Raw genomic sequence first — 22,332 nt, 5'->3', positions numbered from 1 at the left:
GATCAATATAAAACTCCAAGCGGGACTTTGCCTGAGGAAGACCGTTTCAGGATCCCCGGACCCAACTCCAAACCACCATAATTCCATTTTCCGATAGTATTACTTAAAACCGGTCTTTGACTCAACATTTGAACCGGAGGATTTCTCCATTTCGGAATCGGACCGGTTATGAACAACGGCTCAATTACCGATCCAGCTTCAATGACAGCTTGCTGAAACTTACCGTTCTCCGGCAAGACTCTCCCGACTCCTATAATCTCCAGTACAAGGGTCTCAAAATCTTTCCTGTTCTCAACACCCATCTGGTTCGACCGGAAGCTGTAACAATCAGAATCGTACGTCTCCGGCGAGGAATAGAGAATTGAGTTGGAGACGAGATCCATCGACGATACTGAATCATCGGAGAAGTTATTGTAACTATAGTTTTGATGATTGTCAGTGCCTTCTGAGTAATAATGGGGTATTTGTTGTTCTTCGGACAAGAAAATGGTGTTGAAGTATTCCTGTAGTTTGGAGAGTTCGGCGAGTGAATGTTTCAGATGTTCTCTTGCTTCGTCTCTTTCTTGGACAGCAAGTCTCCATAGATGAACAAACTGCAGAGTTTCTTGGTACATTTTTTATATATTTTCTTGAGGAAAAAAAATGCTCTGCACAAAGATGATTAATTATTAATAATTCGTATATTATTGGAATCAAATATACTAAAAGAAACATATACCTCAAAATCAAGATCTTTCACGCCAAACAATCCACGAGTTTCAACGATCTTTTTGTTGTGAAAATTGTACGGTGAAGAAGAATAAAGAAATATAGGGTTTTCATTTATATATAAGACGCTGAAATGTATACACTACTAACTAAGAGTGTGTGTGCATTTATATTTTATAACTAGTATTTTAGTGTTCTAATTTAATGTCCCTAAATTGTAATGGAAAGACTTTATATGTTCTTATCGAGATTGTGATTATTGGAGAAGATCCTATTGATTCACTTGCACTAAGTATCGACATATCTGTGATTTAGTTTTTGCCAACCTCTATATAAGGAGATAAGACCTTCTAATTAGGGAAATATTATATTCAGAACGATGGTTCTTTCTCTTAAGAGTAGTGGCATAGATTAATTACTTTGGATTTTGTACGATTTCGATATAATACTTTGCGGCTTTTTATAAAAACTAGCTAGTAGTTAATTTTTCTTTCCTTGTTTGATTTACGTGTATAATTAATGCACGAATCACCAAAAAAACATTTAGGTCTTCATAAGAGTTTGGTCTTGTAAAAGTTGAAATTATCTTGCCTACTTATTTTGACCTATTGTAAAACCGGTGACGTGGTAATCTAATCAGTGGCTATTTAGTTTGGCACGTGGGAGTTTATGAGCCTTGAGCTGCACATGCATACGTGTGTGTTTGTGACACTTCGCTCACACGTTATAGAAGCCTCGAGAGGTCCTTTTGCAATTCTTGTTCTGTTTTTGTTTGTGTTGTCTCAAAAGTACATTTTTAACAATCTGAATTGTTCTTTTGAATCGTTTGATGTCTACATTAGACCAAAAATGGGGTTAACAACGAATCTCCATAGCTTAACAACGAATCTACATTAGACCAAAAATGAGGTTAACAAATGAAATAAGTCTACTACGACCAAACAAATCGACGGTAAAAAAATATAAGTCAACATACAAAATCAAATAAGTCAACATCATCGAAAGTCGACTATGTAAAAAAACAATCAAACAAAAAAAAATCGACAGTTTTAAAATAAATCGATGGAAAAGTAAATAAGTCGACAAAAATTAGACTTAAGTCAACCATTCAAAATATCGACCTTATTAATAAATCAATGTAGAATGTAATAAGTCAACAATAAATAAACAAATCAATAGAAAACAAATATAAATCGATAAATAAAAAAAATAAGTCAACTGTTAAAAAAATCGACTATGTTATAAATCCACTAGCCATATCATAAATCAATTGTTTTAATATAAGCCGATGACGAAGATAATTAAGTCAACAGAAATCAAAAACAAAACGATTGTTTAAAAAGTCGACATTTTAAATAAATAAACATTGATTAAAATAAGTCTAAAACATTGATATATACATATATATTATAAATTGTAATCTTAATTTATTTAGTTTTAAATAAATTTAAATCTAAATAATATCAACAAAAATATTAAAATTCTTTTTTTATTCAAATTGTAAAATCAAAAATTGATTCATGTAATTATTATTTAAAACACAATAAATACATTTTTGTTATAATTTCTATTTATTAATATTTTATTCCGAATTTAACAGTTTTTAAAAGTATTTTTATATTTGAATTATTTTAAAATTTAAATTTAGTTTTTATTGTTTATATTATTTTTATTTAATTGTTAAAATATTTTTTTAATAAAAGGGTATATTTGTCCATTTTCATTTCAAAATATGTAGCTTTCAAATAACTATAATATTGAGTATAATTTTCAAATTTCTTTAAAAATTTGGTATATTCTTAAAAATGTCCCACTCATCTCCCTCTTGTTCCTAGATCCAAAATGGGTAGATGCGACGTAAAAAATCATCTCAAAGCTATTTTGAAAATCACCAAACGAGCTCTTAGCGGCAAAATCAAACCCATACCCCAAGAAGGTATTTTCTCCATATACGTTGCTATCCAGTCAGCAGTCAAAGTCGGCATAGAACTCCACGACATCAAAACCGGATTTTTGGAGAACGATAGGCACCGGCCACATGCTTCTTGGTTTGTTCATCACAGAGTTAGATAGTGTTGTTTAGTTTTTGGTAGTTTTTTACTTCAATTTTAGTAGATTCAAGTATGATTTTATTTGGTTCATTAATTGTGGTAAAAGGATTTTATTTAGCCAATCCGAGAGAGAGATGGATGGAGTGTGTGGAATATACTTAATTAAAATTGGTTGGTTGGTTCACTTCATTGTGGTAAAAACCCCTTAAAATATTTTTATTTAGCCAGCGGGATGGATGGAGTATTGGAGTATGTCAGTGCGATATCGGGACGGATTAATTTGATAGTGTATCCTAATTTTTATAAGTCTCGATTACTTTTTAATAAATAATAATAAATAAATTCATTATTATCTGAAATTCATTTTAAAATTACAAGTATATCATTTAAAACATTATTTATTCATTTTGTTGTTGTTTTTAAAATCTTAATTGTTAATTAAAGGTAAAAATGAAGGATTCTAAAAAGAGTATACTCATCACATTTGAAATTATTTTAAAATGAAGTATATCACATTAAAGGTAAAAATGAATTATTTTTATTCATTTAAAACATTAAACATTATTTTTACCTTCATTATTTTGAAATTATTTGAATTATTTTTACCTTCATTTGAAATCATTTGAAATCTTAATTGTTAATTTTAAAATGAAGGATTCTAAAAATGAAGGATCCAAAAAGAGTATACTCATCACATTTGAAAATGCTCTTGAATAGCATAGCTTTGCACCATACCATAAGAAAACATGATGATAGAGTAACAAGAGAGGTTGGTCAAATAGATTTTAATGATTTAGAAAGAATTTTAATGACTTTGTGTTTTTAAAAATCTTGCTGATTTTTAAAATCATAGAAAATTAGAAAGTAAAAATGAGATTCTATAAGATATAAGAGATTGTTTAGGAAGTTATTTTAAATCTTGCTGATTTGTGTTTCCTAATCTTGTAAAATCTTTCATAAAATCTTTCAAAATCTTTCTATTTGATGAAAGAATTTTCATGACTTTTGTTATGAAGGAAATGATATAAAATCCTAAACCAATAACACAAAATTTAAATTCATTAACAATCCAAGATTCTTTTGTTTTAATTGAATAACATAAAATTTTTAATGACTTTATAAGACTCTTAATCCAATAACACTAGATTTATCAAGATTTTAGATAACTTTTTACAAATCCACAACTAATAACTCTTTCAAAATTTTTAAAAAGTCTTGATTGAATAACAACATATTTTACATAACTTTGTAAATCATTAAAATTTTTTCTATATCCTAAACCACTAACCCCTAGTCTCTTGATAAGAGTTGGTATTGTAAAAGTTGAAATTGTCATGCCCGATTTGGCAAACCGGTGACGTGGTAACCTAATCAGTTTGGCACGTGGGAGTTTATGAGCCTTGAGCTTCACATGCATACGTGTGTGTTTGTGACACTTCGCTCACACGTTATAGAAGCCTCGAGAGTTCGTTTTGCAATTCTTGTTCTGTTTTTGTTTGTGTTGTTGTCTCAAAAGTACATTTTTAACAATCGCCAATCGGAATTGTTTGATGTCTACATTAGACCAAAAATGGGAATGACAACGAATCTCCATAGCCTAAACCTTCGTTCTACCTTCTTCTTAACTAATCCGCTTCCTTGCCCTACACCATTCACCTTGAAACTCTCCTCTGTTTCTAACCCTAGACGAGTAATCTCTGATATCAGAGCCCAAGTTTCCACAACCAGCTCCAATTCAGAGCTTGAATCGCTCCTCTCGGCCGAAGACCACGATCAGAAGCGGATCAGTAAGCAATCAAACAATGGTGCGTCTTCGATTTCTTCAGGAGTGAGACTTGAAAACATTAGCAAGAGCTACGAAGGCGTGACGGTGCTAAAGGATGTGACTTGGGAAGTGAAGAGAGGTGAAAAAGTAGGGTTAATCGGCGTCAACGGTGCGGGGAAGACTACACAGCTCAGGATCATAACGGGTCAAGAGGAACCTGATTCAGGTAACGTGATTAGAGCCAAACCTAATTTGAAAGTTTCTTTTTTGAGTCAAGAATTCGAGGTTTCGATGGGGAAGACAGTGAAGGAAGAGTTCATGAGTGCGTTTAAAGAAGAGATGGAAGTAGCAAGTAAGCTTGAGAAGTTGGAGAAGGCGATTGAAGAAGCTGTTGATGATTTAGAACTAATGGGAAAGTTACTTGACGAATTCGATTTGTTGCAGAAACGAGCTCAAGAAGTTGATTTGGATTCTATGGATGCGAGAATCAGTAAGATTATGTCTGAATTAGGGTTTGTGTCGGAAGATGCAGATAGGCTTGTGGCTTCGTTTAGTAGTGGGTGGCAAATGAGAATGTCACTTGGGAAGATTTTGCTTCAGGTAATAATGAGAAATAGTGATTCTTTTTAATTCTGTATTGAAGCTAATGTGTGATTATTATGTGGACAGAGTCCAGATTTACTGCTTTTGGATGAGCCAACGAACCATTTGGATCTTGATACTATTGAGTGGCTTGAAAGTTACTTGAACAAGCAAGATGTGCCTATGGTCATTATATCGCATGACAGAGCGTTTCTTGATCAGTTATGTACTAAAATTGTGGAAACTGAAATGGGAGTGTCGAGGACTTTCGATGGTAATTACTCTCAGTATGTGATTTCGAAGGCAGAGTGGGTTGAAGCTCAGTATGCTGCTTGGGAGAAGCAACAGAAAGAGATTGAAGCAACAAAAGATTTGATTAGTAGGCTAAGTGCTGGAGCAAACTCTGGTCGATCTTCTTCAGCAGAAAAGGTAAGAAGAACTAGCAGTAAAACTTAGTACTTATGAAGCGGAGGATGTGTGGAAAAAGTGGAAACTTACTTCTCTTGATTTTGTTTATTATAATTAGAAACTGGAGAAGCTCCAAGAAGAGGAGCAAATAGAGAAGCCATTTCAGCGGAAACAAATGAAAATCAGGTTTCCGGAATGTGGATTCAGTGGAAGATCTGTAATCACTGTTAAGAATCTTGAATTTGGCTTTGAGGATAAGGTGAGATGATAGCATTAGACTAACATTGTTTGGATATTGTGTGTGTGAGGCCTTGTGTTTTGATGTGTGTCTGATGCTAGCAGAAGTTATTTAACAAGGCAAATCTAGCTATAGAGAGAGGAGAGAAAATAGCTATTATTGGTCCAAATGGGTGCGGTAAAAGTACACTATTGAAACTGATTATGGGTTTAGAGAAGCCTATGAGAGGTGAAGTGATACTCGGGGAGCACAATGTATTGCCAAACTACTTCGAGCAGAATCAGGTTAGTTTTGTAATGAAGAAAGGGCTTATAAGAGGGATCAGAAATATGGTTTTACTCACTTGTTGGCTATATAGGCAGAGGCTCTAGATTTGGATAAAACTGTGATTGAGACGGTTGTTGAAGCTGCTGTAGATTGGAGAATTGATGATATTAAAGCTCTTCTTGGTCGCTGCAACTTCAAAGCTGACATGTTGGATAGAAAGGTCTCTCTTTTGAGTGGTGGTGAGAAGGTATAATAATGGGTACTTCCATCCTCAATATAAAGCTCATATTGTCTCATTCATGTTCTTCATCGCCATTTTTATGGGATCTTAGGCACGCCTTGCATTCTGCAAATTCATGGTGAAACCATCCACTCTACTTGTGTTGGACGAACCCACCAATCACTTAGACATACCTTCAAAAGAAATGCTCGAGGTTTCTAATCATACTCTTCTCTTTTCTGTTGGCCAAATTGTTCACTTCACTTCTGATTCTCTGATACCTGCTTTCATCAGGAGGCAATAAGCGAATACAAAGGCACAGTCATCGCAGTCTCTCATGATCGGTACTTCATTAAGCAAATCGTTAACAGAGTTATTGAAGTCAGAGATGGTGGTTTGAAGGACTATACAGGAGACTATAATGTAACACAATCTCTTTCCTAGTTTCCTCTTTTATACTTTTGCCAAGTCTGTTCATTCATAGATTGTAACTGTTTCTCAGTATTACCTGGAGAAGAATGTGGAAGCAAGAGCAAGGGAGTTGGAAAGGGAAGCAGAACTGGAAGAAAAAGCTCCAAAAGTGAAAGCAAAGTCAAAGATGTCAAAGGCTGAGAGAGAAGCACGGAAGAAGCAAAAGATGAAAGCGTTTCAAGCTTCCAAAAAGAAGTCAAAATCCAGCAAAAATGCCAAGAGATGGAATTGAAAGCTTCACACATAGCTTTAGGTGTAGTATGTATATAGCGCTATACGTTACTCGATTTAGGGAAAAGGAATTGTTATATATTTCATTGAGAAAGCTTGGATCATCCATTGTAAATTACATTCATTCAACAAGAAAGTATCATTCCAGAGATTCTGGGCGATGAGAAAGCTAATATAATCTCAGACATGGAAAATTAACTTCAGAGATAATTGTTCAGACATCAGCTAGAAGGTAAGTGTAACACCCTGCTACATGTTCTTAGTCTTTAGATCTTGAGAATCTTCCACACTACTCGAACCTCTTCACAAGGGAGAGATCATTGAGCATCTTCTCAATTGCTTCATCATCGTGAGCTCTTCCTTTTGTCTACACAAAAGAGAAGCTTACATCAATCTCAAAAGTCCACTTGACATAACAATACTATTTATCCTTTTGAGATGATCTGATCTCCAATTTGAATAGAAAAAAAAGTAGAAAATATTTACCTTAAGAGAAGGAACCATTGCAACAGCTTCTTCAACAGTTTCAGGACAGAGATTGCCAAGAACACAAAGCTGTTCAATAAACGACCAATGCAATGTTTTTTAAGTCTTCCACCGAAACGACTTAATAGATAACAAAAAAAATCCAATCTCAAAAGATTTAACATCTTACCTCAAACTCAGTGAGTTGATGTCTGCTCAGAATTCTATTAGAGTTGAGTTAAGGTAAACATGTTACGGTAATGGGGATTAAGATGCAAGCATGTCAAAAGCAAAGACTGGTTAAAAACTATGAAACTGAATCAGTCAGAAATAAAAGGATACTCTCGAACTTGTCTAACAGCATCAGGATTCTTGTAGCGGCTGAATCGCTTCACATATTGTAAGGACTTCTCAAACACTCTGCAAGGAGAAACTTGTTCTTAGTCTCCAAGATCGAAAGCTTAGATTATTTCATAATTGCTACATATAAAAACTTAAAAATACTTACTGAGAAACTTGATTCATAGGATCCTCGGAGACTTGCTGAAGCTGTTCATACTTATGCTCAAGGATCAACGAAACTTCACAGTTCATTAAACACTTCGCCTTCAAAAACTCTTTTTTGTTGTCAAGAAAACAAATAAACCCAATCAATAAGAGATTCTCAATAAGGGTAAGTTCAATTTAAAATTCCAGAAAGAAAAACTTAAAAAATCGTATTGCATTAAAGATCAATTCGATGAGACAAAACCAAAAAAAAAAACCCTAATTTTGAGGGTACACAGTTTAGAAATAGAGAAAGTACCATCTCCGATCTTGAGTTCGGCGGCGTTCTCTTCTTCTTCTCCGGACATGGCGATTATCAATGAGGCAAATCGAACCCTAAAGGTTTTTTTTTGGTTTGTTTGTGACCCTTTTGTCTAATAAACGGAAGCGAATAGGAATTATAGACGAAAGAAACAATTTATTCTCGTTCACCGCAGTTTATATAAGAAAAAAAAAAAAACTTTTATAACTTAAAGGAAAAGGAAAAACCAAAAGAGGTTAATCAGATAAAAATGTTAAAAGAGATAATAATGGATTATCTTATTTATGGTTCAACAATTTCTCCTAATTTATGTTGGATTGAAATTATGACGGTGTTATATTACTGATTTATTTATACTTAAAAATAATTTATCACATCTTTAGATGATGGAAATAGATAAATACAGAGAAATAAACGTAATTATCTCGTAACAAAAATTAAATTTTATTAGAATAAATGTAAAACCATATTACAATAGGAAATAATATTTCTCCTAGCATTACGATGAAAAGAAATTAAAAAAAAAAAAAAGATTATGGTTTCTTTGCCACCATGAAGATTGGTCTTCACAACAAAAGTAAAAATTACAACAAGTTGGGGTTTATGATTGATCTAAACGGCCCCAACATAACTTCAGTCGGCTCGAGTCCATACTTTTTGTTGTGAACGATCATCTTTGCTTCTTCCCGACCAATCCTGCAACGACGACAACGACAATATCGCTCCTCTTCATCTTCTGTCTCATCATCATCCGTTGCTTCACCCCTTCTTCTTTTTCTTGATTTTTTTGGTTCTCCAACGTCGTCAATGTTTTTCAGTACTCGTATCTCTGTTTCCATTAGTGTTTCGAACATTAGAGTAACTAACTCGTCTTCCTTGAACAGATTCAGAAGAGACTCTAAGAGTTCTTCTCCTTGTATACCCCGGGACTTGAATAGTTTCATCAAGCCTATGTATTGATCGAATTGCGGTTGACTTAGTCTTTCTCTGATGAACTCTGTTATAAACACAAAGCATTCCTTACATTCGACTTCGTTCAAAGCCTCCCCTGTCTTCATCTTCCTCATTATTTCCATAGACAAAACCATTTTTTTAATTTGTTTCTTTCTTTCTCTGTCTTACGATTTTCGAAGAGTGAGCAGCCTATTTATAATGAACCGAGTAGAGTTTATAATCCTATCTTGTTTAGGTTTCTAAATTCTATTTTGATTAGGATTTATACTTCTCAAGAGTTATTTTGAGTTAAAATATTAAACCATGATTAAAACATTATCACATGAATAAAGTATATAACTAACAAAAAAAAATGCTAAAAAACATTATCACATGAATAATGAAATGTATCTCAAGAGTTGTTTATAATCCTGTATCGTTTAGGTTTCTAGATTCTAATTTGATCAGGATTTATACTTCTCAAGATTTTTTTTTTCATTGGGAGTTTAAAAAAATTCAAACATTAAATTTTTATCACATAAATAATGTATATAACTTTTTTAAAAATTGCTAAAAAATATACTTGATTATGTTTACAGAAGAATCATGTGAGATTTTATCTGTGGTTTAATTTCTCAGACGTTAATATCCATCCGGTTAAACCTGCCATTACCATTGTCGGTTTCCTCTACACTGGAGAAAGAGAATCTCGGGATGGCATAATTGTAACGGTCTGGTTGCTGCGGATAGAGTGTAGGAGGCTGCGTCAGGTTGTGTGGCGGTAACGTGTTATATTTGTAAGGATCTCCTCCCCTTAGGCTGATAAATTCACAAATACCCACGGTTTAAAAACCTGATAAAGAGTAAAGAAATCCGAATACAAAACCAAAATTTATGATGTTGTTAAATATACATTACCTTGTTCTTTTATAGAACTGATCTTCATCGCTTGTCCCCTCATCTAACCGCTGGGAAGGTGCAGGGGAAAGAGACCATGCTGAAGAAGACGACGGTAGTTCGTCTGAGAAATATCGTCTTCTTATCAACTGGAAACGAAAACAAGCATTAGGTTGAAGAGAAGGAGAGAGAGAGCTACTGTAAAACATGGGGAAGTCGAAATAGCACCAACCATACGAAAAAATTTGTTCAGAGCTTCTTTGTCATATCTAGCTTCCTTGGCAGCCTGTGCATAGTCTCACCAATATTATTTGACATACCGTATAACACTGATTCAAGAACTAGTAATTAAGTCGTGGTTACCATTATGAGACCACCATTATTAGGAAAGCTCTCAGAGAGAGAAAGTTCATCACTATGGGGAAGCAGACCTTGTTTCTCAACCCACTGACGAGCTACATCAACAAGATTGCCACTGCTTCCACTTGCTCCTTCCTTGGCAGCAATATCTGCTTTGTTTCCAATAACGATGTATGGGACGGGAAGACCACCAGGCCCACCAGAAGAAAGAGGAGCTGAAAACGTCCCAGTTACTGATATTTCACCCGCCCATTTCTGCAAACTTGTTTTCGTTCTTCTTTGGGAAAGATCATGAACAAAAATAACTCCTGCAAAAATTAGATAGTCTAATCTGGTAAGTGGGGAGAAACCAAAAGACTGAGATGACACTATTTGAGATATAATTGAGGAAGACAGACCATTAACTTGTGAATAGAACAGTGAGCGACAATCTTTGTATCGTTCATGACCTGATACATCCCAAAGTTCGACAAAGAAATCTCTCTCTGAATCACCTTTAATGCTACTTGAAGAACTAGCAGGACTTGCGTAAGTTAAGTACTGAACAGAAACGAGTCCCAGAAACAAAAGTAAGGAACTAAGCTCAAGCTATTCTTAAACCATATCGAGAAAACTAAAAGATAGCTTACCTTGACACCAACTGTACATCCAATTGTTTGAGATGGACGAACAATAGATGAGCCTTTGACAATGAGATGCACAAGAGATGATTTCCCCACACCTAATTTGATATCAAGAGATGAGATTTTCTCAAGAGCAAGCACATGAGGTAGTAGTAGTAGACTTTTAAGATAATAACTTGCTGACTTAAGATACTCGAGTCTAATTCGGTTCCATAACTATATAACCCCTAATCAAAACAATGATGAAAATCTATCTTTCAAAGCTTCTCATTAGCTCCTTCTTTTAAGGATGACAAAGATTGAGTTCGTGCACATATATGATTAGTACGTAATTTAACATCATCCATGGAAAGAAGAACTTGTTATCATTATAACCTGAATCACCAACCACCAAAACTCGAATTTGGCCGCATAAAGGCGAGACGATCTGTTCCTTATTTTCCCTTTCACGTTCCTTCCAAAACCACATTTTGCTTAAACCAGAACAACCAGATATCACAGCAGCACTAAGGGAAACAGTCACGTCTTCGACCAGGACTTCCAGAAATTATCATTACTCCGATTCCTCTCTGTAAGCAGATTATTCTATTCTATCACATTGAACATTTCAAAACAGAGTAACCAGATCCTTCACCTTCCTAGTGCAAATAATCTCTAGAGCACAAATCGAAGTACGAATCTACGGAATACGCACGAGGATCAAAATCCGAATTCTAAGAACGTCGTAAAGATCTATCTACCCTATATCTTCAAAGTATGATTCTCCTGCTTCCTCTCTCCTTAACGTTTGTTCTTCTCGACGAATCTATAAAACAAAACAGACAAGATCATTCCAGTAATCAAGGTGAACCATAGAATCTCTACACAAGGAGGTCTCGATCGACATTAGAGGATCCAGAATCTCTGGTTTCGCTACGAAAATTCGAAAATTTCGTGAGATTTGAGCGTAAAGAACGAACGACATGAGTTTCTAAATTCTATACTTGCTCTGCTCAAGTTGTTTCAATCAATGGGATCGGTTCGATACTTTGGAATTAAAATCATACCATATGAGCTAGACCGAGATTACATACCAAACCGGATTGAGCTCAATACGATTAGTTAATGTGGCCCATTTATGGCCCAGTTAGAAAATATCATCAGCCGAAGAATCTGAGATTTCTTGTTCAAGGGGTTGGGGAACGCTGCGATTTCTCTGTGTTCGGCAACTCCAAAAAGCTCTCTCTCTATATCTCGCCTCTACTTTAGCTTAGAGCTTCGTCGTTCCGTCACCAGAAAATTCAACTACTCGTACTTTGAGCTAATTCTCAGTGATTTTCACGATGGCGAGTCTTCAATTACTCAGATCTGATGTTATATTTTGTTTTTTTTTCCTTGTTTTCGAAATTTTCGCATCTTCTCATTCCGTTGTTAGTGTGGACTTCAGGGAGACAGCGGGAAGCTTGAAGCGACGGTAGATCGGCTTCTGAATGAAGAGAAGCAGATGAGACTCGCTGAAAACGTCGCCGGTACAAGGAAAGCAGCTACTGAGATTCTTCAGCTTTGTTTCGAAGCTAAGGATTGGAAACTTCTGAATGAGCAGATTCTCAATCTGTCTAAGAAACGTGGTCAGCTCAAACAGGTACTTTGATTTTTTATTAAAAACCCTATCAATGTTTGTCGCTTAAGCTGAATTTGTGTTTCATGTTCGTTTTGATAGTTTGAAGAGATTGTTTAGGTTGGGAATTTTGAATTGAGATTTTACTGTGATTTCTTCCGCATTTGACTTCTGAATTGCATTGGCTGATAGGCCTAGTGTTAGGTAACCCTAATCTTGGAAAAGTGATAATGGACATATATACAAATTCAGGAGGATTCGTCTTTGTGTTAGATACAAATTTATTTTAGTGGGATTTTGTCCTGTGATAGGTTGCTTTTACGATTCCTCTGTATGATTTTGATAGGTTCACTGTTGACTTAAATATTGATGCTAATTTGGGTCATTGGAGATAGTGATGGTTGTATTTAGTTCAGTTTATTTTACTCAACTAGATTTTCAGTGTTTCGTTGATTTACTTTTGCTTTGCGTGTTTTCTTGGTCTAACTCCTTGATATAGGTAGTTAGCTTAACTTTTTTCATGTACAGAAGTATAGTTAAAGTAAATGATACAAATTGAAAAGTCAACATCAGTGATTTTTATGAACTTCTCCATTTGCAGGCTGTTCAATCCATGGTGCAGCAAGCGATGCAGTATATTGATCAGACACCAGACATTGAAACTCGGGTTGAGCTTATTAAGACGCTGAACAATGTATCTGCTGGAAAGGTGCGAAACTAAGGAAACCGATGTTGTATTCTTTATCATAACTTCATCATTCGGTTGTAATTGTTTGCCATTGGATTTTTTTTTGTGTATAGATATATGTTGAAATTGAGAGGGCACGTCTGACCAAGAAGCTTGCTAAGATTAAAGAAGACCAGGGTCAGATAGCTGAGGCTGCAGATCTCATGCAAGAAGTTGCTGTAAGTTTTTGTGCATTTGGCTGCTAAATCTTCATTCCTATTTAATCCCTGCAATGTTATATTGAATTACAGGTTGAGACATTTGGCGCTATGGCAAAGACTGAGAAAATTGCTTTTATCCTTGAACAAGTAAGGACTTTATTCATTAGTCATTACGTTTCAGTTTATATTTACTGGTATTTTCTTGTGGTGCTAACAACTTTTGGGTAATTTTTAAAGGTTCGCTTGTGCTTGGATCGTCAAGATTTTGTTCGTGCACAAATCTTATCTAGGAAGATCAATCCTAGAGTTTTTGACGCAGATACAAAAAAGGATAAGAAGAAACCTAAGGAAGGTGAGAACATGGTAGAGGAGGCTCCTGCTGATATACCCACTTTGTTGGAGCTTAAGCGAATTTACTATGAGCTAATGATTCGGTAAGGCTTTCTATCAAATTGTTCGTGATTTTTATTTCCATCAGTGTCTTGGCATGTTAAATTGTACTATATGATTTAGATTTAGTCATGGACCACAGTCTCTGTCTCTTGAATCTGTGGGAAGTTTTGCTGCTTGTGGTTTCTCAGAGATGCGTAATACAATTTTTATCAAATATTGGATTAATCTCCCCTGTTGTGTTAAATTTTTTTAACTTTTTTTTTTTTTGGGTTTTATGTGAATGAATTGCATTATGTTTGCCACTGAATTCTGATGTACCATGATTGATTTCTGTGACAATCTTTTTAACTAAAGAAAAATTCATCTAATGTAGGTACTATTCTCATAACAATGAGTACCTTGAAATCTGCCGTAGCTACAAGGCGATATATGATATCCCTTCTGTAAAAGAAACTCCAGAGCAGTGGATTCCGGTTAGCTCATGCCATTGATTGGACGTTTAATTACTTTACATTCTATAGGGGTAGTTTGATAACTTTGTTTGATCTTCAAAACCTTAGGTCCTGAGGAAGATCTGCTGGTTCTTGGTCTTGGCACCTCATGACCCAATGCAATCAAGCTTGCTCAATGCAACTCTGGAAGACAAGAATTTATCAGAAATCCCTGATTTCAAGTATATTTTCCTTCTCCATTAATTTGTTTTTTTCATTACCTAATCTTCTGTTCTCAAATAGGTTATAACTTCTAAGTCTTTTTGTGTTTGATATAATTCTTTGCAGGATGCTTCTAAAACAGGTAGTGACAATGGAGGTTATTCAATGGACATCTCTGTGGAACAAATACAAGGATGAGTTCGAGAAAGAGAAAAGCACGGTTGGAGGTTCTTTGGGTGACAAAGCAGGTGAAGATCTGAAGCTGAGAATAATCGAACATGTAAGCCTCTCAATATATCTTAAAGCTTGTTTACATCAATTGATTGATGCTTAAAGCTATGAATATCTGAAAATCTGTTTACATTCTGCAGAATATTCTCGTTGTCTCAAAGTATTACTCAAGGATAACCTTAAAGAGAATTGCAGCGCTTTTATGCCTGAGCATTGAGGTAGATTGATATAATAAGCTCACTGGTTATATAGCAAATATGCTTTTACTTGTTAAGAGCTCTTTACAAAATTGTATGTTTTTGGTTGGAAATTGCGATTTCAGGAGGCGGAGAAGCATCTGTCGGAGATGGTAGTGTCGAAAGCACTGATTGCGAAAATAGACAGACCATCAGGGATTGTGTGCTTCCAGATCGCAAAAGACAGCAACGAGATTCTTAACTCGTGGGCAGGGAATTTGGAGAAGCTGTTAGATCTCGTTGAAAAGAGTTGCCACCAAATCCACAAGGAAACCATGGTTCACAAAGCCGCTCTCAGACCTTGAAATCATGTGGGTTCATGAAACTTTTCAGGATCATCTTCTTCGTTGAGTTATTTATTAGCAGTCTTTTATGTGGTAAAAAACTCTGAAACAGTGTTTCCTTTTTAAAAATGTACTATGGTTCTGTACACTAACGGAGTTCTTTTTTTGCCACTTATTTGGTTATTTCAAGTATTGTTGGTGGATTAATTTTGTGATGAAATTGGTAAAGAGAAGATACATGAATTAAATTTTCAAGCTACAGTAAGATGAGTTGAACGAGAAGAATAATCTCGTGTGTGTCCCCTAGTATTGCGTAAATGTTTCCTCAGGAGATAGATCCAAACGTTGCGCTGACACAAAGTCAGAGGACAAAAAAAAATTACTTCGAAGATAGTATGAAGTTAAAATACTGTATATAACTAATAATTATGATGGCACATGTATATTCTTCCATACTCCTAAAAAAAAAAGAAAAAAACTAATTAAAAATTGTTAATAATGAAAAAAATTAATAAGAGGAGACAGCTCTGCCAGTTCATCTCTGGTAAATAGTCCACGTTCTGGCGTCTTTGGGATTTCACCAACACCGTGTGACAGCTCCTTAGATCTCTCCTCGATAACTCCCTTTTAATTCTTCTTCCCCCATGGCTCTCTAATTTTATCTCTCTCTCTCTCTCTTTCGCACACACTTGGATTACGATCTCTGCTATTATGGACGGCGCAGATGGAACCGTTCGCGTGAAGCCTGGTCGCGGATTTGAAACAGAGACGGATGTTGCGGTTTCATCGCCAGTGACACGTCAGAAAGCTGCTGCTGCTAAGCAATTCATCGAGAATCATTATAAGAACTACTTGCAAGGCTTGCACGAACGAATGGAGAGGTTTGGGGGATTTCCGATTTTGCTTTTTGCTCGTTTTGAATCTGATCTGGTCTTCTTTGCTTCGTTTCGAAGAGATGGACTTGTGGTTTGACTTGAGATTTGTTTGTTGTTTAATAATTTTTCGAAAATTGGAATTTTACAGACGCAGGGAGTTTCAGAGGAAAGTGCAAGAAGCTCAGTTACCGGTTGAGGAACAAGATGAGATGATGAGGAATTTGGCACGTCGTGAAACTGAGTATATGAGGCTTCAGAGACGTAAAATTGGGATTGATGATTTTGAGCTTTTGACCGTTATTGGCAAAGGTGCCTTTGGTGAGGTAACAAACAACCTTCCAAATCGAGCTTAGTTCAAACAGAGATCTATGCGTGTTTTTTTCCTAGAAATTGGTTGTTAAGGAATGTGTTTGAGTTTCATCCCTGAAATGTTTTTTTTACCAGGTTAGATTATGCCGTTTGAGATCTACATCTGAGGTCTATGCCATGAAGAAATTGAAAAAAACTGAGATGCTTAGCCGTGGACAGGTACAAAAACTCCCTTGTTTATGTTATTTAAGTAAAAGGTGGAATTGTAAGATGTTTGAGAGTAGTAGACTTGTAGTAAGTGTAAGATTGATGCATGACAGGAGCTGAGAAAAACTTCTGACCTTTTCCTATCATTAGACTGGCTTCATCTCTAGGTGCTTCAGTTTCGGAAATTTTGTGCTTGCGCAGAAATAAATGAGTTTCCTTAACTGTTTTCTTCTTTCTCTAGGTTGAGCATGTCAGGTCCGAGAGGAACTTACTTGCAGAGGTTGACAGCCGTTACATTGTAAAGCTTTTTTACTCTTTTCAAGATTCTGAATGTTTGTATCTTATCATGGAGTATTTACCTGGGGGTGACATCATGACTTTACTCATGAGAGAAGACATTCTTTCTGAAGATGTTGCTCGTTTTTATATTGCCGAGAGCATTCTTGCTATCCATTCTATCCATCAACACAACTATGTTCATAGGTATAATACATTTCTAAATTCATTTTTTTGTATGCCTTGTGATTAAGGGTGTTGTAGAGATCTCTATGCACTATAAAAAATCCGTGTATACTAGTTATTTCTAGAGACACATATTCTCTGGTTCTTGATTTGAGTTTGCTTTTTTTCTTCCCTGTAGGGACATCAAACCTGATAATTTGATACTAGACAAAAGTGGGCATTTGAAGCTTTCAGATTTTGGCTTATGTAAGCCACTAGATGATAAGTATTCTTCGCTGCTATTAGAAGACGAAGAAATGTTGTCTCAGGAATCAGAGGGCCAGTCAGGAAAATCAGAAGCTGACAAAGCACCCTGGCAAATGCCTAAAGAGCAGTTACTGCAGTGGAAGCGCAATCGCCGTGCATTGGTATTTATGCTTCTTCTCTAATTGAATTAAATGGGTTACTCTTTTTGGCTAGACTATAAAGATAAATTACCACTTCCAATATATCTTGGGTAATCAATTTTTTTATGTGTTTTGACAACCATATTTACAGGCTTATTCAACCGTTGGAACTCTTGATTACATGGCTCCAGAAGTATTGCTAAAGAAAGGATATGGAATGGAATGTGATTGGTGGTCTCTCGGCGCAATTTTGTATGAGATGTTAGTTGGGTATCCCCCATTTTGTTCTGATGATCCCCGTATAACATGCCGAAAGGTAGGTGTATATAGCTGGTTAGTCATGCATTTTTTTTTAATCTATAGATAAGAACTGTTCACGCTTGCTTAAATGGCTTGTGCTTCTTATCTCAGATAATTAATTGGAGGGTATGCTTGAAATTCCCTGAAGAACCAAAAATATCAGATGAGGCTAGAGATTTGATTTGTCGCTTGCTATGTGATGTTGATTCAAGGTTGGGAACCAGAGGTGTTGAGGAGATAAGGGTGAGACTACTGAAAAGGATATGTAAAAGTTAAGGTTCATTATTCTCTCTTTCACCCTTACATCTTTGTAATTAATTTTGTTCATGTTTCAGTCGCATCCCTGGTTTAAAGGCACCCCATGGGACAAACTGTATGACATGGAGGCAGCTTATAAACCCATTGTCGATGGAGAACTAGACACACAAAATTTTGAGAAGTTCCCTGAAGTAAGTTAGATAGAATCTCAAAAAGCTTGTCATTATATGATTTGTATAGCTTGAGGCAGTTGTTGAAACCGGGTAGCTGGTGAACCCAAAACTTGTTTTAAACCTTGGGGTTTCATTGCTAAAATGAGAAAGTCAAAGCGTCCAATATCCTCATAAAGTTCTGGACATCTTGTAGGTTGAAGGGTCGCCATCCGAAGCACCACAAGTTGGTCCTTGGAGAAAGGTGACGCACTCCACTTTAATCCTTTAATATAGTCTTAATTGCAAATTGACATATGCGGAAATGTCTCAGGACATAATAGAGCTTGCAAATTTTGTTTCGTTATGATTGAGAGTATCAACGAGTTTAGATAGTATGCCATAAACTGAAACAATTTGGTGCTACCTTTTGGATTGGTTGAGCAGATGTTGACGTCCAAGGACACCAACTTCATAGGTTTTACATTTAAGAAGTCAGACATCACAAGATCAATGGAAAATTCAGGTAGTCTTCATATCTCTTATATCTACTGCTCATAACTTGCTCTTAAGCTAAACTGTGTTCTAGCGAAATTGGCCGAATAGTTGGATATATAGATCTAATTTCCAGCTGTGACATTGTAACGTAGGTGCGGACATGAAATCAAATGGATCAGGGGAAGCCCCGTCGTTGATATCATTGTTAGGTATGTAATCAAAACTGTAAATCCAGCAAAATGAGTGGTCATATGTGTGGTTGTAGGGGGAGACATTGACATGTGAATGTATATTATTAATATACCAGGTCGGATCAATATGGAAGAAGGTGAAGGTGGTGAGTTAAACCACAAGACATAGAGAAAATACAAATATTATTGATTTTTTTATCCGATTGCAGTTGTTTTGATGATTTGGCAGAGGCGATAGAGAAGGGATGGTTAGTTTTTAAACCACATATGACTGACTGACTTATGATGGTTCATAAAACTCGTATTTCCTTTTTCTTTTTTCTTGTAACATATTTGTTTTTTTTTTCTTTCTATAAAAGAAACTGTAAAGCATGGAAGAATAATTTCTGGAACTACCCACAAGTTATCAATACATCAAAATGAAGCTCGCTTTTCTGCCATGATTTTCGCATTTTGTAAATTAGTAACAAGGATCATAAATCATCTTCAATGGTATGTGGTTGATCCAAAGCAAACTAAGCGAAAATTAAAATATTTTGAAGATTAATGGGCCTTTAGGTTTTATTACAATGAATTGGGCCCGTATGATTAACGTCGCTGATTTGTGTTGGAAGTACCGTTTATAACCTCGCAATTGTATTGGATTTACGATTTTATATAACTGTACCATCTTCTAGATATCGTCAATCGAATCGAACAGGCACAAATCAACACAACTAAAAATTCAATTCCCTCGTTAGCTCCTCTTCCAATTCGAAACCCTAATAACAAAAGCCCTAACCCTACGAAATCCGCCGAATCGTTGACGAGAATGGAGTTGGACGAATACGAGTATCTGGAGAAGACGGTTGAGGAAGGAGATGTGTCGGATAGGAAGATAGAAGAGAGTGGGAACGAGAAGAGCGAGAGGAGGAGCTACAGAAAGAGAGAAGGAGGAGAGAGGCATGACGAAGAAGACGTTGATGAAGAGCGAGGTAGCAGACGGAGTAAGAAGTCTCGTGGAGACGGCGAAGAGAACGGTAAGAGGGATCGAGGGGAGAAAGAGAGGCATAGGAGCAGCAGAGACAAGGAGAGAGAGAGGGATAAGGTTAGAGAAGGATCGAGAGATAAAGAGAGCGTCCGTGAGAGAAGTAGCAAAGAGAGAGATAGGAGTGATAGGGACAAAACCCGAGACCGAGAGAGAAGAGAAAGGGAGAAGGAGAGAGAGAGGAGGGAGAGAAGGAGCAGTAGCAGATCTCGGAGGGAGGAAGTAGTGGAAAGAGGAAGCAGGTTTGTTTGATTGTGTGTAGGAAATATGTATAGCTCTCCAATGAGCTGCTTTAGTCGATTACGAACGGTTTAAATTTGATTTTGACGATTGCAGGAGACACAAGGACAAGAAAGAGGAGCCTGAAGCAGATCCTGAGAGAGATCAAAGAACTGTTTTTGCATACCAGGTATGTGCTTGAACATTGGGTTTTATATGAGGGAAGGGGGGAAATTATCGACAATGTTAAGTTAATTGATTGCGCTAATTTTATCTGGTTTTTTAATGAACGAACAGATGCCTCTTAAAGCTACTGAGAGAGATGTTTATGAGTTCTTCTCCAAAGCGGGCAAGGCTAGTTACTTTGTTCCTTTTTAGTTTGTTTAATTTTTCTTTCTGGTTGTTTAGGCCGTAGAAAGGTATTAACATTGCTCCATGACTGTCAATTCTCAATTGAAGGGTTATAAATGTGTACCTGTTTAAGTGATTGCTGTTTCAATGTCCTTGACCATGGTTGGGATCTGTAGTTCTTGTCTCTAACAGTAGTATATTAAATGGCTTGTTTGCTTCCATTGACTTCTAATGTTGGCTTGGATAGAAACGCTTATTGGTCTTTAGTACTGTTCCTTAGTGTTTAATAGGTCAGATCCCTCTCACTTACTGTGGAGAGCTGATTTTATCAAATTTCTGTTATCTTTGCTTTTTTGATTTCGTGCTATCTTTTCTCTTGGGTTCCATTTTGTCCCTGTTCGTCGCCTTATTGACTTCTAATGTTGGCTTGGATAGAAACGGTTGTTGGTCTTTTAGTACTATTCCTTATTGACTTCTAATGTTGGCTTGGATAGAAACGCTTAATGGTCTTTAGTACTGTTCCTTAGTGTTTAATAGGTTGTGTGATTTTTTATCTAGATGCTCAGATCCCTTTCACTTACTGCGGAGAGCTGATTTTATCGAATTTCTGTTATATTTGCTCTTTGATTTTGTGCTATCTCTTCTCTTTGGTTCTATTTTGTCTCTGTTCTTATTGTTATCTGTTCCTTATTATTTCAGGTGAGGGATGTGCGATTGATCATGGACAGAAATTCAAGACGATCAAAAGGAGTCGGGTATGAATTTCTTTCAGTTTCTTTTAGCTTAGTGTTGTGTATGTGCACTTGGTATGTAATATTCTGCATATTCAGTTTTCTCTGCAATTTCAAGAACTCGATTCTGTATTCTTAGATGCACTAGCCATGCGATAATGATGAGGATGATGGCAATACCTTGCACACTTGTTTAATCAATTCTGCGTGGTCAAGGTAGATGTCAGAAAACCTGAATCCTATTTCAGTTGTGTTACTTTCCATTGCAAGCACTACCAGGAAGGAGGGAATACATTAGTCTTTACATCTTATTTCACATTCTTTGTGTGATGCTTCATCTTAGTCTCTGGTGTTCCCAGTCCTCTGTATGGGTTATTCGCTGATGGAGGAGCTTGCATATCTAGTCATTGCTGTTTTAGTTTGATTATTGTTTTTTATCATGATGGGCTAACTATTTCTATTACTCTAGGCCTCCAACCCTCCAAATGAGACTCAGCTTGAATCCCCGCACTAAAGTTTTTTGTTTCCAAGTTCTCTTTGCTACTTGCTTTGTAAGTTTTTTTCAGATTTTTTGTCCTACGTGTTCTTGAAGTCAAGTATATCTTCTTTTTTTTTTTGGATCTGCAGGTATATTGAGTTTTATGAGGTGACGTCAGTTCCAATGGCCTTAGCTCTGTCTGAACAAATATTTCTTGGACAACCTGTGATGGTTAAGTCCTCTGAAGCTGAAAAGAATTTGGCGCAAACTAATAGTACTACGGGTGGTACTGGCCCTGCAGATAGGAAACTATATGTTGGAAACCTGCATTTCAACATGTCAGAGCCGGAGCTTAGACAGGTGACATTTTTTTCTAGACAGTCTTGATGTCTTTCTTGAGAGCCTTTATTACTTATGCACATACCGGCAAGTATTTTTCCCAATATCGTCCATGCTCTGAGTTGTTTCCTTTTCTTTATCAGATTTTTGAGAGGTTTGGTCCTGTTGAGCTTGTTCAGCTACCAGTTGACGCTGAAACTAAGCAGTGCAAAGGTTTTGGCTTTATTCAGGTTAGTAGAACAC

The 22,332-nt window shown here is 36.1% G+C and overlaps 7 protein-coding genes across 8 annotated transcripts in view; 4 read left to right on the top strand and 3 right to left on the bottom strand.

Moving 5' to 3' along the window:
* LOC104772181 lies at positions 3–615 on the bottom strand. Its single transcript, XM_019241764.1, has one exon. It carries the CDS (start codon positions 612–614, stop codon positions 3–5), a length of 612 nt encoding a protein of 203 aa, XP_019097309.1. The 5' UTR covers position 615.
* LOC104769184 (ABC transporter F family member 2) lies at positions 4,235–7,092 on the top strand. Its single transcript, XM_010493334.2, has 8 exons — positions 4,235–5,124; positions 5,194–5,535; positions 5,633–5,773; positions 5,857–6,036; positions 6,111–6,266; positions 6,352–6,453; positions 6,534–6,662; positions 6,742–7,092. Exons 1-8 carry the CDS (start codon positions 4,330–4,332, stop codon positions 6,940–6,942), a joined length of 2,046 nt encoding a protein of 681 aa, XP_010491636.1. The 5' UTR covers positions 4,235–4,329; the 3' UTR covers positions 6,943–7,092.
* Positions 7,004–8,367, bottom strand: LOC104769185 (DNA-directed RNA polymerase II subunit 4). The gene is made up of 6 exons (XM_010493335.2): positions 8,212–8,367; positions 7,915–8,023; positions 7,749–7,826; positions 7,597–7,630; positions 7,428–7,496; positions 7,004–7,308 (listed from the first exon to the last, which is right to left on the bottom strand). Exons 1-6 carry the CDS (start codon positions 8,258–8,260, stop codon positions 7,231–7,233), a joined length of 417 nt encoding a protein of 138 aa, XP_010491637.1. The 5' UTR covers positions 8,261–8,367; the 3' UTR covers positions 7,004–7,230.
* LOC104769183 (uncharacterized GTP-binding protein At5g64813) lies at positions 9,660–12,015 on the bottom strand. The gene is made up of 7 exons (XM_010493333.2): positions 11,403–12,015; positions 11,034–11,125; positions 10,803–10,944; positions 10,408–10,712; positions 10,277–10,330; positions 10,066–10,193; positions 9,660–9,966 (listed from the first exon to the last, which is right to left on the bottom strand). The coding sequence occupies exons 1-7, from the start codon at positions 11,494–11,496 to the stop codon at positions 9,783–9,785; spliced, it is 999 nt and encodes a 332-aa protein (XP_010491635.1). The 5' UTR covers positions 11,497–12,015; the 3' UTR covers positions 9,660–9,782.
* Positions 12,178–15,516, top strand: LOC104769182 (26S proteasome non-ATPase regulatory subunit 12 homolog A). Its single transcript, XM_019242521.1, has 11 exons — positions 12,178–12,352; positions 12,454–12,648; positions 13,226–13,333; positions 13,426–13,530; positions 13,603–13,659; positions 13,750–13,946; positions 14,279–14,378; positions 14,466–14,578; positions 14,685–14,838; positions 14,930–15,007; positions 15,112–15,516. Exons 1-11 carry the CDS (start codon positions 12,350–12,352, stop codon positions 15,328–15,330), a joined length of 1,329 nt encoding a protein of 442 aa, XP_019098066.1. The 5' UTR covers positions 12,178–12,349; the 3' UTR covers positions 15,331–15,516.
* LOC104769181 (serine/threonine-protein kinase tricorner) lies at positions 15,830–19,384 on the top strand. The gene is made up of 12 exons (XM_010493331.1): positions 15,830–16,190; positions 16,333–16,507; positions 16,629–16,712; positions 16,942–17,183; positions 17,341–17,569; positions 17,700–17,864; positions 17,960–18,091; positions 18,184–18,297; positions 18,473–18,520; positions 18,703–18,781; positions 18,906–18,962; positions 19,061–19,384. Exons 1-12 carry the CDS (start codon positions 16,021–16,023, stop codon positions 19,111–19,113), a joined length of 1,548 nt encoding a protein of 515 aa, XP_010491633.1. The 5' UTR covers positions 15,830–16,020; the 3' UTR covers positions 19,114–19,384.
* The window catches only part of LOC104769180 (RNA-binding protein 39), a 6,116-nt gene continuing 3,400 nt past the window's right edge, over positions 19,617–22,332 (top strand). For both annotated transcript variants that reach the window (XM_019242356.1, XM_010493330.1), the window contains exons 1-6: positions 19,617–20,213; positions 20,308–20,380; positions 20,488–20,544; positions 21,241–21,296; positions 21,900–22,110; positions 22,233–22,319. In XM_019242356.1, the coding sequence (XP_019097901.1) occupies positions 19,756–20,213; positions 20,308–20,380; positions 20,488–20,544; positions 21,241–21,296; positions 21,900–22,110; positions 22,233–22,319 (942 nt within the window). In that variant the 5' untranslated portion in view covers positions 19,617–19,755. The remainder of the gene's footprint in view (positions 20,214–20,307; positions 20,381–20,487; positions 20,545–21,240; positions 21,297–21,899; positions 22,111–22,232; positions 22,320–22,332) is intronic.

The sequence above is a fragment of the Camelina sativa genome, chromosome 20 (genome assembly GCF_000633955.1).
Source record: "Camelina sativa cultivar DH55 chromosome 20, Cs, whole genome shotgun sequence".
Lineage (NCBI taxonomy): Eukaryota > Viridiplantae > Streptophyta > Magnoliopsida > Brassicales > Brassicaceae > Camelina > Camelina sativa.
The sequence above is the reverse complement of the archived record's forward strand: the minus strand, read 5'-3'. Positions and strand labels throughout refer to the sequence as shown.

Bases quoted from the DNA above. Each gene is read 5' to 3' on its own strand.
- LOC104772181 (XM_019241764.1), bottom strand. From the start codon at position 614: ATGTACCAAGAAACTCTGCAGTTTGTTCATCTATGGAGACTTGCTGTC.
- LOC104769184 (XM_010493334.2), top strand. From the start codon at position 4,330: ATGGGAATGACAACGAATCTCCATAGCCTAAACCTTCGTTCTACCTTC. The intron at 5,125-5,193 runs GTAATAATGAGA...TTATGTGGACAG, and splicing joins TTGGGAAGATTTTGCTTCAG to AGTCCAGATTTACTGCTTTT. The intron at 5,536-5,632 runs GTAAGAAGAACT...TATTATAATTAG, and splicing joins GATCTTCTTCAGCAGAAAAG to AAACTGGAGAAGCTCCAAGA.
- LOC104769185 (XM_010493335.2), bottom strand. From the start codon at position 8,260: ATGTCCGGAGAAGAAGAAGAGAACGCCGCCGAACTCAAGATCGGAGAT. The intron at 7,827-7,914 runs GTAAGTATTTTT...TTCTCCTTGCAG, and splicing joins CCTATGAATCAAGTTTCTCA to AGTGTTTGAGAAGTCCTTAC. The intron at 7,309-7,427 runs GTAAATATTTTC...TCTTTTGTGTAG, and splicing joins CAATGGTTCCTTCTCTTAAG to ACAAAAGGAAGAGCTCACGA.
- LOC104769183 (XM_010493333.2), bottom strand. From the start codon at position 11,496: ATGTGGTTTTGGAAGGAACGTGAAAGGGAAAATAAGGAACAGATCGTC. The intron at 11,126-11,402 runs GTTATAATGATA...ATATCAAATTAG, and splicing joins TTTGGTGGTTGGTGATTCAG to GTGTGGGGAAATCATCTCTT. The intron at 9,967-10,065 runs GTAATGTATATT...TGAATTTATCAG, and splicing joins CAGTTCTATAAAAGAACAAG to CCTAAGGGGAGGAGATCCTT.
- LOC104769182 (XM_019242521.1), top strand. The intron at 13,334-13,425 runs GTGCGAAACTAA...TTTTGTGTATAG, and splicing joins ACAATGTATCTGCTGGAAAG to ATATATGTTGAAATTGAGAG. The intron at 13,531-13,602 runs GTAAGTTTTTGT...ATTGAATTACAG, and splicing joins ATCTCATGCAAGAAGTTGCT to GTTGAGACATTTGGCGCTAT.
- LOC104769181 (XM_010493331.1), top strand. From the start codon at position 16,021: ATGGACGGCGCAGATGGAACCGTTCGCGTGAAGCCTGGTCGCGGATTT. The intron at 17,184-17,340 runs GTATAATACATT...TCTTCCCTGTAG, and splicing joins CAACACAACTATGTTCATAG to GGACATCAAACCTGATAATT. The intron at 18,521-18,702 runs GTGACGCACTCC...TTGGTTGAGCAG, and splicing joins AAGTTGGTCCTTGGAGAAAG to ATGTTGACGTCCAAGGACAC.